General features: G+C 37.3%; 3 protein-coding genes across 7 annotated transcripts; 2 read left to right on the top strand and 1 right to left on the bottom strand.

Moving 5' to 3' along the window:
* Nucleotides 1-573: 573 nt before the first annotated feature.
* LOC143461076 (uncharacterized) lies at nt 574-5,863 on the bottom strand. 4 transcript variants are annotated; one of them, XM_076958838.1, is made up of 7 exons: nt 5,191-5,349; nt 4,350-4,445; nt 3,558-3,678; nt 3,221-3,385; nt 2,365-2,497; nt 1,888-2,002; nt 574-1,696 (listed from the first exon to the last, which is right to left on the bottom strand). In XM_076958838.1, exons 2-7 carry the CDS (start codon nt 4,413-4,415, stop codon nt 1,229-1,231), a joined length of 1,068 nt encoding a protein of 355 aa, XP_076814953.1. In that variant the 5' UTR covers nt 4,416-4,445; nt 5,191-5,349; the 3' UTR covers nt 574-1,228. The 4 variants fall into 4 exon arrangements, with proteins under 4 accessions (XP_076814953.1, XP_076814954.1, XP_076814951.1 ...); XM_076958839.1 differs by having other exon boundaries at nt 4,350-5,119; nt 5,191-5,330; XM_076958836.1 differs by lacking the exon at nt 4,350-4,445 and having other exon boundaries at nt 5,191-5,863.
* A 643-nt stretch (nt 5,864-6,506) lies between these two features.
* Nucleotides 6,507-10,035, top strand: LOC143461078 (uncharacterized). 2 transcript variants are annotated; one of them, XM_076958840.1, is made up of 4 exons: nt 6,507-8,219; nt 8,471-8,504; nt 9,201-9,295; nt 9,822-10,035. In XM_076958840.1, the coding sequence occupies exons 1-4, from the start codon at nt 8,045-8,047 to the stop codon at nt 9,926-9,928; spliced, it is 411 nt and encodes a 136-aa protein (XP_076814955.1). In that variant the 5' UTR covers nt 6,507-8,044; the 3' UTR covers nt 9,929-10,035. The 2 variants fall into 2 exon arrangements, with proteins under 2 accessions (XP_076814955.1, XP_076814956.1); XM_076958841.1 differs by lacking the exons at nt 8,471-8,504; nt 9,201-9,295.
* Nucleotides 10,036-12,408: 2,373 nt separating this feature from the next.
* LOC143461079 (dynein axonemal light chain 4-like) lies at nt 12,409-13,291 on the top strand. Its single transcript, XM_076958842.1, has one exon. The coding sequence runs from the start codon at nt 12,501-12,503 to the stop codon at nt 12,816-12,818; it is 318 nt and encodes a 105-aa protein (XP_076814957.1). The 5' UTR covers nt 12,409-12,500; the 3' UTR covers nt 12,819-13,291.
* Nucleotides 13,292-13,370: the final 79 nt, after the last annotated feature.

Raw genomic sequence — 13,370 nt, 5'->3', positions numbered from 1 at the left:
TTTGTATCGTAGCAATTATTTTGGCAAATCAAAAAAGTTTCTCTCAAAACTTTAGGTTCTAGGAATTAACTGTATTCGACTTGAACATAAGAGCGCAAGTGCTTTTAAAACCCTGACAGCGATATTAATATGATTGAATGAAGATGATTCAAACAGTGCAGACGACTTTATTGGGAGGCTTACTTGGTTAAGTAGCCGAGTTTTAAGCATGATCGCCCACAACAAATGCGCTCGTTCAACGCTGGAACGATTTAGAAACCTGTTAATAAGCAACCAAACATGTTTAATCCCACAAGTCACTTAACAAGGCGACCACACCCTGCTTGGTTGGTGACCTACTTCCGCAGCACCTTAGCGACCTTCAAGTACACAAGCAGCTGACAATAGGGCATTGTTACGGCCAAGTAGCAGACAATGACATTGTAAAAATCTCATAAGCAAAAGGGCGGCGAAACCGCAGCAACAATGCAGCCACTGTTTGACGCGGGTCAATACCGTACAGCTGTACATGCTGAATAAGGTCGGCTGTAGACTTCTAAATCTGAGCATTTTACAAGCAGCTAACAGGACGTCTTCGAAGCATGAATTGTATTCGTTCTAGAGTCGAAAGCGTTGAAAAAAAAAAACTTGCCTAAAACGAAGCACAATAAACGCGAAGTGCCCGCACGCAAGGGTAGGCACTAAAGTATTCTATAATAGGTAAAAACACACACACACACGCACAAATCACCAACACCACAAATGGGCGCTATCACAGGTTAAGGTCGGCATAGAAAGTGGTCACGTGACCCCCTAATTGCACGAAAGCTTTGGGAATCGAAAGCTATTTACAACCATGGCTGACACTTTAGAAATCGGGTGTTAGTCGCAGCAAGAAACTTAAAAGAACGACTAAAACGAAAAAACTACAGCTGGAGAAAGTACACAGTGATGACGAGGTACAACAAACAACCTGAATACTGTACAATACTGCCGCGCAAAAGGTGATAAAACACATCTAAAAGGATTAAGGCGTGGTGGCGTATGGCGTGTGTAGGCAGTGCAGCCCAATAGAACTGATGTTGAATAAACCATAAAAGTAATTTGTGTAGTTTCATCCTACTGCACAGGTAAATATGCTAAATAAACAACTAACAGACAATGAAAATTAATCAAGAGTCGAATGTGTTGAAATTTTAAAGGAAAGTAGTCCGACTTTGCAATAATAAGAAGAGTTATGTAAATGCGTTCAATCGGAATCCCTTGGTTCAAGGTGCAGTATGATACCTGAATCTTTCGGAATTTTATCATTGTTCTCCTGTAGCTGGGCATTGCCATCACCGCTGCCATCACATAGGCGGCCAAATACAGGTCTTTTGATCGACTTGACATGGTTATTGTTGTTACTGTCGATTCCAAATGCCCACTCGTCATCAGAACTGTCGTCCACGCTTGAGTAATCGCTTTCTCGCGCGTGATCAATTTCAACTGTGTCGGTATGGGCAGGTTCGTAGGAGCAACCTTCGTGGCACTCTGGCGTTGTTACTATGGGAATGTCTTCCATTTCTATGGAAACATCAGCTTCAATCGCAGCTATCGGTTCCTCTTTTGGAGGCAACTCGTCGGCTTCTTTGAATATGCTCTCTGCCGTGCTCGCTGTGTCCTCGTCAGTGACACCATGTGGCAAAATCAACTCGCTCATTCGATTATTCCGCGCCTGAAGTTTGACAGAGTAAAATTTAGTCATAAAACTGAAATATTTCACACCATCATTGGAGAAGTCAAGTGTAAGCGAGGTGATTAAGGCAAATTAGCTATCTGGATAACTTTCAGCACAGAAGATTTACTGAGAAATAAAGATATTAGCCATATAACTGTCCTTGGCTCTATTATGTATAACGCACATACCGGTAAGTCTGCAACTGAACTCTGTGCAACGAGCGAGGGCATGTAGTAGGAAAGCGAATGCAAAGACAGCATGGATGAGGTCAAGTTGCATGGAATGATCCTCATGACAGTCTCACTAAAATTCAATAAAATACCATAAACTGGGTGATTCACCGCAAGTATTCTAGGCCACAGTCTATTAATGATTTATAGCAACGCTTTATTAAAACCATAAAATGTTATTATGTCCTGACATTCCTAAGTGGTTCATGGGCCTCTTACAGTTAAATTTAGTTCAATACAAATGCCTGTGCCAGGAAAAAGGGAAAAGAATAGCTGTTATTTCCCTTAATGCAATGGAAAGTTACCTTCTAGTTTACACTTCCCAAAATTAACACATTTTTACTTCATATTTACTACATGGAAACTTTATTTTCATCACTTTTCTCTTATCGCCGGTACAACATCACCTCCGTGAGTACAGGTGCAAAGTCTTACCCATTCTGGTTGGGTTCCAAGCATGCGACGGTGTTGATGGGTCGTCTCGATGAGTAGGGGGGAGGCGGGGATGCAGTTGGTGGGATTCGGATCACATCATCATAGACTGGAAGTTTACAGTATCCCAGAACACCTAAACCGCGGAGCATCAGTTATTGATATGGTGACGATGCAAGTGTTGGTGAATCGGCAAACACTACACTGAAAGCTATTTTTCTGCTTTCGAAACTTCATTCAACTCCACGCAATAGTCAACAGTATATAGCAGATCATGGTTGGAGTTTCAATGAACAAAATTTGTGGATATAGCTTAAACAACACTAGTTACAACATATTCTGCATCACATTAAGCTATTAATACAGCTTTCCAATGAAGCAGATGATCTGATACAAGCTTTTTTTGTAAGAAAATCGTTTTAGGATCTATGGAAATCTTTTTTGTAGGGCTAAAAGCCAGGCAGTGTTAGGCCAACTCAAAGTAACTTTTCTTTCGCCTTAGTTACTTTAAATTGCACAAACACTTGCCGATTGTATTGACTTTAAATGTATAAATTGCATGGTTTTGTTAAAAACTTTAACAGTTTTGAACCAAATGGTCTGTTAAAACTAAAAACTCCAATTCTGTTGTTTCTGATTGCAAATGGAAAATTCAACCTTCGCTCAGCGAACTATAATTCAAAATGACTTCAAATCTCAAAACGTTGAAAAATTTGTAAAAACTTTATCATTAAAATTATGCCTACACTTAAGAAACCAAAGGCCATGTTGAAAAACCTCTTGGCCAAATTTTTTCTGGTACAAAAAGATGGTTCAGAATGTCCACAAATCAGCAACCAAAGCACTTATTTTTACTCACTGTTGTCTAGAGGAGGGCCAGGGTAGTTGCAGACTCCAGCATAAGGGCCACTTTCTCTGTTGCGGCGTCGACCTCTGCTTGAGCGGTGAGCTCTTCGCTTCCGTCGATGATGGTAAGCACAGAAGCAACTCATCAATATGATCACTCCCCAGATGAGCCAGAACCCTGTAAATTAGCATCAATGATGACTGAACGCAATCGAGCTAACAAAATCAAGGCTGTAACTATAAATGAATATAACCGATTTTGTATGCTTGCGACTCAATCTAACATAGAGATATACTGTGGAACTAAATCTTCATAAAACAGAACACACTGAGCAACTGAATATGCTTACACCAGAGTTGATAGTAGTAAGTGCAGCAGCCTTCGCCGGTACAGCAGCCATCTTCACAACAACAGGAGCCGACTTGACAAAAGTACTCTCCATCTTTTCCTTGGCATTTGGTTTCACCGTTCTGAAAGAAAATTATCATCGTTACACTACGCTTAGGATATCTTTTAAAGCTTTAAACCTACTTTTATTTAAAAAAAAATATGTACAGGTACTTAACATTCTTTTCAGCTTAATGCATACAATTTCACATTGTATGGATCAAACAAAGCTATTTGAGAACTTTTTATTTCAATGCATCTGCGAAACGACACAAGTAAAAGGCAGAGAACATTCAATGCACGTAACAAAGACAGTTCAAGACAAACTTGGCAGGTTTACAAAAAAATCCTCAAAAGGATGAGCACTGCAACAATAGTCTGTCAATACAGCGCAAGTATTAATACAGCGAAAGCGTAAGCAAAAGAATGCAAACCAGCATAGAAAAAATACATGTTACGTGTATGTAAAATGGTACAAATTTACTACTTTAAGATACCACGTACACAACATGCGGCAATAAAGATCACTGACAACTGCAAATATAAAACAAAACTATCCACAAAGTAAACTGCAAACGCTCTCCAATTTGTACAATTCTAAGTAAACTGTTGTACGAAATAAAAAAATATAAAAGGCCTGAAAAGAAAACTATCAAGTACAAGTAAGAAAACCTGAAGAAAAAATAAGATTGAAAGAAACTAGTGTTGGCATTCCAAGCGGTACTGTAACTGCCTACCTCCAAATGCAACTTACCACACAGCCATTTGATCTATCGCTACTGGAAGAAAAATCTAGCAGTTGTTCCCCCAGTCGTCCCATGACTTGGCTTGCGTCACCAGTCAACTAACACTGGTCAAACAAAAGAGAGTTTTCTAACAACAAACCACAGAACATGCGGACCCTAGCATTTACTGGTGCAGATAAAAGGTGGAAAAAAAACACACATCTAGCAAACTAATGTTGAAGTAATAGACCACATAACACCTTAATGTAGAAACTTGTCTAACACAAACCACAAACTTTGTAAATGTTTTATTTTCCAACAACGTTCTGCATAAATTTTGTCTGTGCATGTGTCACTATATTTCACAACATTGGCGGCCTGCGAAAGCCAGTTTGACCAATTTGGAAGTTCAGTCAATTTTTAAAATGATTAACTCCAATTACCCTAAGGTTCAGATAAACTTTGTGATTAGATCGATCTTTAGATAAGTATATAATCAATTAAATCTTTTATATGACTTGAGTTTATCTCACTGGTGTTCACCATGACAGCAATGAAGAAGTCAACTTTTAGTAAGTTTACAAACTTTTTTTGTTCATGTTGACTCTTGTAAAATATAGAGAAACTTAGTGCACATGCACAAACATTAACCCGAAGAAATTAAGCAATTTACAACATAAAACAAGTGCCATATTAACTAGACTTCCAATTCTGATTTGAAACCAAACTGTAACCCAATCAGTAGTTCAGTTATTCTACTGCAGCAGCTTTGGCGATGTGACTTACCTGCCGGCTTTGGCTGTGAATGAGAGAGTAATCTATATATATATACTAGAAGTTGAATGCAAAAACACAAATAAACAAACATACCTCTTGCTTGTCGTTGGAATAAGTAACTCTGCCTTGAACTAGTGTTGCAAGAAATCCAGTAATGATTGGCAACAGGTTGGCAACAACAGCATAGGAAGATTGCATTTTGCGCACTCACGCAAAGCACTATTGCAGAAGTGATTGCCTGACCAAATAACGGTCGCCTTCTAGCACCAGATTAATAGATCTTTACAACGTTCTTTTTTCTAAAAAAACACAAACTTTAAGACCTACTTTCGCAATTTTAAAAGTAGTTCGCAAATCGTTTTACGATACAAAAACATTCGCAGATCAGTTCTAAATACAGCCTGCGGCGCCTTTAGCCTCAATACTGCACTGACAATCTCATCATTTTAAACATTTAGAATCTTTGTCACGTGCGACGGTTGCTATGTAAAGTAAACAGAAGAAAATTTGCTGCATTGGCAATGATTGCGTCATCGCTTTAACAAGTGCTTTTAGCTTGAAGAATTGAAATAACAACGCCCACATTCGCTCACAAACCGAGTCATATACTCCCACTCCCGTAATTTCCCCGTCTTGTTTACAACTTGACTAACAGCTCTCCCATGATGTTGTAATCTGCGTAGTGGTTTGTCAAACGTTGCTTGTCACACTTTCTAACTTAAACTGCACTGGTCTATTCATCCTACAAAACTAGTTAAATAGAACCGGTTAGTCTATTTTTAAACCAAACACTCCGGTGTTATGTGCACGACCTTTCCAACGAACCATTGCCAGCCATTGCGAAAGCCCCTTACCTGTGCACAAAACCCGATCAATATTGCGCAGTTCGCTTTAAACCAGCTCGCACTGGTTTTAGCGAGGTTCAAAACAAGTCGGCGGCAGCTGTTTTGACGAAAACGCAAAGGTGGTTTTAACGAAGACAATATTATTAACCTGTTTCATATCTTTCTAACACGGTCTTTTCTTTTTCTTTATCTTTTCTTTTCAGTCTGATTTAAAATGCTTAGGTAAGAACTGTTCTTTAATTTTTGTCGCAACGTTACCTTGTTGTAATAAGTTGCAATACTTTTGGCAACAAAACACCCTTTGCCTGACCCATCACGCCACCCGAGCCATTCAAGCGTGGCAGAGCTGGCAGCTCAACTTCCCCTTTTGCTCGGTCGATACAAAACTGGCTTTGTCAGTAGCAGTGCGGCAATCATTATGATGTCACAAAGGAACACGCGGCGTGTACTGAGTCCTAGCAGGTACACAGCTGATCTGTCACGTGATCAAGCCGTCCGGTTTGTTGTTGATGTGAATCAACAGCTTGAAGGAACCTGGCAGGCCGGTGTTTTCAATGAGAACCGGTTCAATGAAGGACGTTTGGTTTGTCAGATTCAGTGGAAGCTTATGAAATATCTTTTCATATGATGGATCGGAATTTTTTCCTGTTTATTGCCCTGTTTTCGAAAATGCTGCTTTAGTCATCCTACTTTTTGGACAACATTCTACCAGCGATTGTGATAAACAGGTTTCAAAACATAATTACAATCTTTCACTTCTAAAAAAACATGTCTTTTCTCGTACAATAACACACGTTAACCGCGAACATCAGCTTGCCTTAGCAAGCAAATACTGTTCAAATTGCTCTATGTTATTGTTCCAAAAATAGCTTAAATGAAATGTCGCAATCGAAATTTATAAAGGAAACCAACTATTTGAATCTAGCCAGGCATGTTTTCTGTTACATCACGGCGTTGTTACACCATAATACGTTCTCTGGTGCAGTATCAGCTGGTTTTCGGTCGAACTCAGGTAGTTGGTGATACGTTAACACGTTCCGGTTACATGTTGCAACAAAGCGCTGTGTCTTAACCACCAGAAAAACATTTCCGGTTACCAATTTACGCTTTGACTATGATTGATTTGTTTGCTAAATAAAAATAACCGATTTCTGTTAGTGCTGTGCTAGAAATTATGCATTTGGGAAAACAACTACATGGTGTTTTAGGCGTAAAAACTCAAAACTTTAATGCATTTTGGTCTCATTTATTACCGAAGCATTTTAAACACATAAGCAGTTACTAGGTTTGAATTTTTGATTAATATGGTGATAGCTGATAGATCTGGAAAGTATAGGCCTACACCCTTAAAAAACAAATGATGCACTTTTGATTTGCATCGTGTCTAATTTATGTGGTCTCTCTAAGCAAATGGTCTTTAACCTTTTTTTTACCTGCGGACCCTCGGCTACAATAATTGTTTTTCCATGACTCTGTGAGCCACTTTCCTGGGCCACTGGTCTGGATTTTAGTCGAGTCTAGCAGCTGGTAAAATGATGAAATAATGCTGAAAACCTTGATATCGCCCAGTTTTTATTTTGTTTGTTTTGCTTTTATGCATCAAAGCTACAAATTTTGTTTCTTTTGTATTATGTTTTGCATAAACTCTTTCATGTGGCGACCCAGCGGCCCTAATAAGAGGAAGAAGTATGTTATTCACCCGTGACTGATGGCAGCCAGGGAACTTAGCCTATCGCCGAGACCGAGAGCAGAACCTGGATCTATCGAGCAACTTAACCAATCGACTGCTGCCTAGTTGGATGATTATTTCGATTCCATTTGTAATTTCGATTACTACGATTACCTACTCTATACGTTTGTCATTACTCATTATACTTGTCCCATTACGTCATTATTTCCTCACATGCTGTACCTATCTTGAATGGCAGTTAACTGTTAACAAAAACTATACACTGATGTCAATATATGCTTGTATTGTAATTTATTTCATTTCGCAAAACAACTAAAAACCATGACTAAGTTGTTCTGGAAAGTCTTAGCCACAAAGGCTGGAAATATTTTTTTCCCAAGTAGCCTGAAATTCAATCGAACATGAGTCGTCAATGGCTTTATGTACGAGAATATTTCGAAAGGTGATAAGAGCACAATTGTGGAATTCACCGCCATCTGAATCGCGACGACGCCAGTTTCTGTTTTCTGCAGAACAACCCAGACCATTCACCTTCTTAAGTGCGGTCACTCAACCGGATTCAAATATTACAGCTAAACTTAACAAAGGTATTTGCAACTTTCCTTTTCAGAAAATTTAAAATTCTTTTTAAGTTATGTTAAGGTGAAGGCTGTTAAGTATATACTCGCATTTTCACGTAGTTTGAAGCAACACAAAAATAAGGTATAACTTGTACAGTGCTATTACAGACAAATGTTTGTATTTGTACCGTATGTTTTTAGTACAAAATCTCTACCAAAATATGATAATGTTGAACTGCGTATGAACTTCCTTATTACCAAATTTCTCATTCCAACAGAAACCAAATCTCCTCTAAATCTTGGCATGCTGTTATGGGATGATGGTGTGATGGTTTTGGGATGACCTAAGCCAAACCCAGTCTTTCAGTTTTATTGTCTGACTCCTATGATTGTCTTTGACTCCGTTGCGTTTTACTGTCTCATTTGCTTCTTAAATCAACACCAACTTCATAAAATTTAGTTGTTATATTGTCCGAATCAGTTGTATCGAATTAGCAATATTTACACCATGATCCCACTTTCTTAATAATTCAGTAATAACTTCAATTTTACAGAACAAGGGAAATAACTCAGAGAAGAGAGAATTTCCAAGAGAGCGATTTAAATCCAACACTTGTTTTATATACTAAAATATTGACCAATGAGCGAGTGCCAAATTAACTGCTATCACACGTGTACATGTGTCCATGTTATTCTAAGCTTTTCATCACAAAGAATTCAAATCGATTTTACATCAGTACAAAAAAACCACTTGACACACTTACTATATCACATATTGGTTTGAAACTACGCTTGTGATTAAAGATACTAGAACAATACCTGCTACCATAAACCACGTGTCGCATATTACACCACGAAAACAAGGTACTTGAAACACTTCAATCTATGTCAGCACGCTACAAGCTTTGCACATTATTACATTATCTAGACTGGAGAAAAATCAAACTTTATGCAATGCCAATATATATAATTATTGCAATTATGAAATTGTCCGAACGCCACACTGTTCTACATTTTTCAAAGTTTGTGTGGTCGCCAAAACCTTCTACTGATATCCGTTAGACGGCGCGTACCAACCATTTTCGGCTTGGTTTTTATTCAATGTCAGTAAAGATGGACACTGAAGTTGTAATTTTAGCATCGCTGTCAGCTTATAGTTACAACACGTATACTGGACAAACGGGTGATTAAAGGCTTATTAATGCTTATTAATGCTTCAAACAATCGGGAGAATGCGCCCACAAGATTACATGCAACTCCCTAAATCTGTAAAATTTTGAACTTTAAAAAATTTGAAAAGCTCAACGTTTACAGTTTAAAAAGAAAACAGAATGGTTCCAGTCAAAAACAAAAAGCTCACCAGTACATAGAGCTGCTATGTGTCGTAACGCTTCACCTAGTTTTCGCCTTATGTTTATCAAATCATTGTCTAGTACAGCAAAAGGAGAAATTGTTACACGTACTGAGCAGTATAGGACCTACTCGCAAAGACACCGAAACCACAAAAAACACTGTAACAAAGTAATTTACCGTAATTTAATCAAAAATAAACCTCACCAAATTTTCTTTTTTGCAAACACAAAAGGTTCAGGCTTGGAATATTTTCACCTACTTCTCCCTTTACCCCAGATGCTACCCGTTTACCATCCCTTCACGGAGGTTCACCGATGTTGGATGAAGCATCCTGGTTGGTGGGATCAGCGAATGCGTCACTGTTTCTGAAGCAAGGCAGATAGTCTTTACCTTGACCAGATAAACAAGAAAAGCAATCGATACTAGACGAATCATCTTCATTTTTTGACGATAAGAAACTTCACTGTACTGTACTTCGAATTTTCTAGATGAAAAACGATACCTTCTTCTCTCTATATACAACGGAATTATTTTCCTAATACGGTGACGTGTTCTATTCTTTGATGAAATGTGCGGTTGAATTATGACATGCAAAGTCACTATAGCAGAGCACTATAGCAATTCTATAAAAAGCATTCGTTCCCAAGAGAATAGGCTTTATTACCTATCATGCTTATATCTATGTTGATGTTGTCTGAACCGTGTTAATCAAATTTTAAAATAAAATAAGAAAGAGGATATAGTTTGACACTCTGAAGGTTAACTTTATATCTTTCGACATGAGCTTTCGCAAGCATAAGCTTCCTTCTTCAGGTGTACTGTGAAAAATGGATCACAAAAATGGATTTTTCAAAGTACACCTGAAGCAGCAAGCTTATGCTTGTGAAAACTCGTGTCGAAAAATATAAAGTTAACCTTAAGGGTGCCAAACTAATTCCTGTTTCTTGTTTTACTTATATCTATATCTCATTACAATAAATACAACCACACGAATCCAGTTTTTATGAATTACAGCTCAATTGCTCTTGTCCGACATTTGACGCAATTTTAAGTGAAGAATGAGATTATATAATTCCAAACATATGCATGATATATAGGTGTTGGTGTATTGCAGCAATAAAAACAACTAATTTGCCTAAATTCGTCAAGCAGTAACAATTTTTGCATTGACATTTTCATTGGTGATTCATTTCAAAGGTATGTTTTGGTATTCTTGGGTCTCAATCTCAAATACTGTTTCAAAGTAACAAATAGCACTGATTTTCAGTTTATTAGTTTTGCATATCAAACAAATTACTTTTCTGTGGGAGCAAGTGTTGTTCTTTGCTGCCACTTACTGGCAATAATGCGAGGTAAACAGCGTCACTTGGCGCTCCATGTGAAAAAAATAAAATACATTTTGGTTAGTCTTAAAACCTTAAAAATTTGTAAAACTTTTACAAATTAACTCGATACGTTAAAAATAATTTTATTGTTATTTTTTCATGGTTCTATGGATGAAGCATTAAACGTCATTGACTGAATTATAAAATATTTTCCGAATAACAGAAAAAAATTGTTTAGCGCAAAGTTCAAACAGTTGACAACGCCAACCCAAACAAATCAGTCCTGCTTCAGTCGCTAGGGAGAAGGGTTGTGGAATGTGTTTGGTGTAATAGTGGTCGGTAGGCCTCCATGCGAAATATCGTATTCTGTTGGCTTTCCTACACGCCTTAAACATTTTTCAAACATCCTCTAGTGAAGCATAAGCTACCAAACTATGGATTTATTAGGACTAGCCTGTGTAAGTAGACTATGCATCTTTTCTGTGTGGTACAGGTTGAAAAGTCTCACCGGTCCAGGTTGAAAAGTCTGAAAGTTGATTTACTGGTTTTATTTTCACCAAAAACCAGGTGGGACGAGAGTTACATCTGTGCGATTAGTAATTAATTTCAACAAATTGCCTAGTTTTTATATATTTTAAAACCTTATAATGGAAGTTTTAATTTCAGTTCACCAGATTAATGTAATGCTAAAATTTAAATCACGACAACCAACGTAATAGGCCTATACTTATTTAGGGCCAAACAGAAATTCTGCTCCAGAAGATTGGACAGAAACCTACAAAATTTCCAGTAGGGTTTTAAAACTTGTCAAAATCGAAAAACATTTTGCCATCCTGCTAGCCTAGGCTACCTAGCCTATGTAGAAAGTATAAAAAGTTTAATGAAAATTGGTATTTTAGTTGGATTCTTCTTCTCTGTCACGAACAGGAGCATAAATACCTAATTATAATTACCATATATAATTATACTTGCTGGGCCTAGAAAATATCATAACATGGTTTGTTAACAGGGACTATGGCGAAAGTTTTTGCACAACTTAAACCCAATGCAGATTTTGTTCAACCCCAACTGGAAAGTATGTCAGTTTTAGACAAGAAGTGCGTGCAAAAAAGCTACTTTTGGCGTGATGGCGTGCACTGAAGCCTCAATTCTTTGTTTATTTATTGTAAATTGGCATTCAAACAACCATTTTTTCTTTGTTTATTTATTATAAATCGACAAGAGGATAAAAACTTCGGTGTATATAGTGGTGAATGTACGAAGTACAAACTGGCACAAGTCTCTGCTCAAGGGTCATAACCACGCTTTTAGGTGTCAATAAGTTCCAATTATGCCTGGATATTGCAGCAATGTTGAAATAAAGCAAGGATTATTAACTTCATAAAGTCTTGACAAGACCATTGCAGCTCAACCACGTCACACACGTATTATTAGTCTGTGGTCTATTGTTGCACGGATTCTAAGCTTTTATCCTTAGATTTTGTGTCTCAACTGTTGAGATTTTGTTTAAAACCTTCTTATAGTAGTTTCCACAACAATAGAAAAAGTATATTTTTGAATTAACAGAGTTTCTTATGAAACCTACACCATAACTTAAAAAGCTTTGTACACGTAACTGCTTAAAACCAATATGGCAACTGAAACCAAAAAAGAAGAAGCTCACGACTTCCGTCGACTTCACAGTTATCCACTGATCCGTCATACTGACATGCCTGAAGAAATGAGGGTGGAAGCCATGGAATTGTGTGTGACTGCATGTGAGAAATTTAGCACAAACAACGAAAACGCAGCGAAGATGATTAAAGAGAACATGGACAAAAAATTCGGGGCTTCTTGGCACACAATTGTCGGGGAAGGTTTTGGTTTTGAGATCACTCACGAGACAAAGAACATCTTGTACATGTTCTTTGGTGGAAACATGGCCATTTGTGTGTGGAAGTGCTCATAACTTTAATCTCCAAGTCCAGTCCATAACGTTTATTCCACTGTTACAGTTTGATGTAATCTGCTTTGTTAAATCCATATGCTCTTAGTATTATGATTTTTATTTTTGTATTAGCAATGTTTCAAAATTTAACACTGTTTGCATGAAATATGTCCTTCAGTGTTCTTCACTTCACATTGTTCGTGTGTTCGTCTATTGTCAAACAATTAACGTTTGAACAAGGGAGATTTTTCATGAATATATTTTAATTTTATTTGATGAATGAAATAGTTCAGAGCAAAATGTATTGAAGAATGTAACTATACCATTTTAAAGTAATTTACCTTGAAACTTTTTTACAGTAAAACTTTATTTTTTTACACTTCAGTGGATATGTATGATTCGTTTTTGCATAACTGTGCAAAATAATTTGCTTACATTTTGTACTAATTTAACTAAAACATTTGATCATTTATGACTGTGAATTATTTTTATAGGGTGGTAGTAGTATATATTGCAAAGAAATCATAGACAATTCGCTAAAGTAACAAAAAGTTCAATGGTTGGGTCATTATC

Source organism: Clavelina lepadiformis, chromosome 5 (assembly GCF_947623445.1).
Source record: "Clavelina lepadiformis chromosome 5, kaClaLepa1.1, whole genome shotgun sequence".
Classification (NCBI taxonomy): Eukaryota; Metazoa; Chordata; class Ascidiacea; order Aplousobranchia; family Clavelinidae; genus Clavelina; species Clavelina lepadiformis.
The sequence above is the reverse complement of the archived record's forward strand: the minus strand, read 5'-3'. Positions and strand labels throughout refer to the sequence as shown.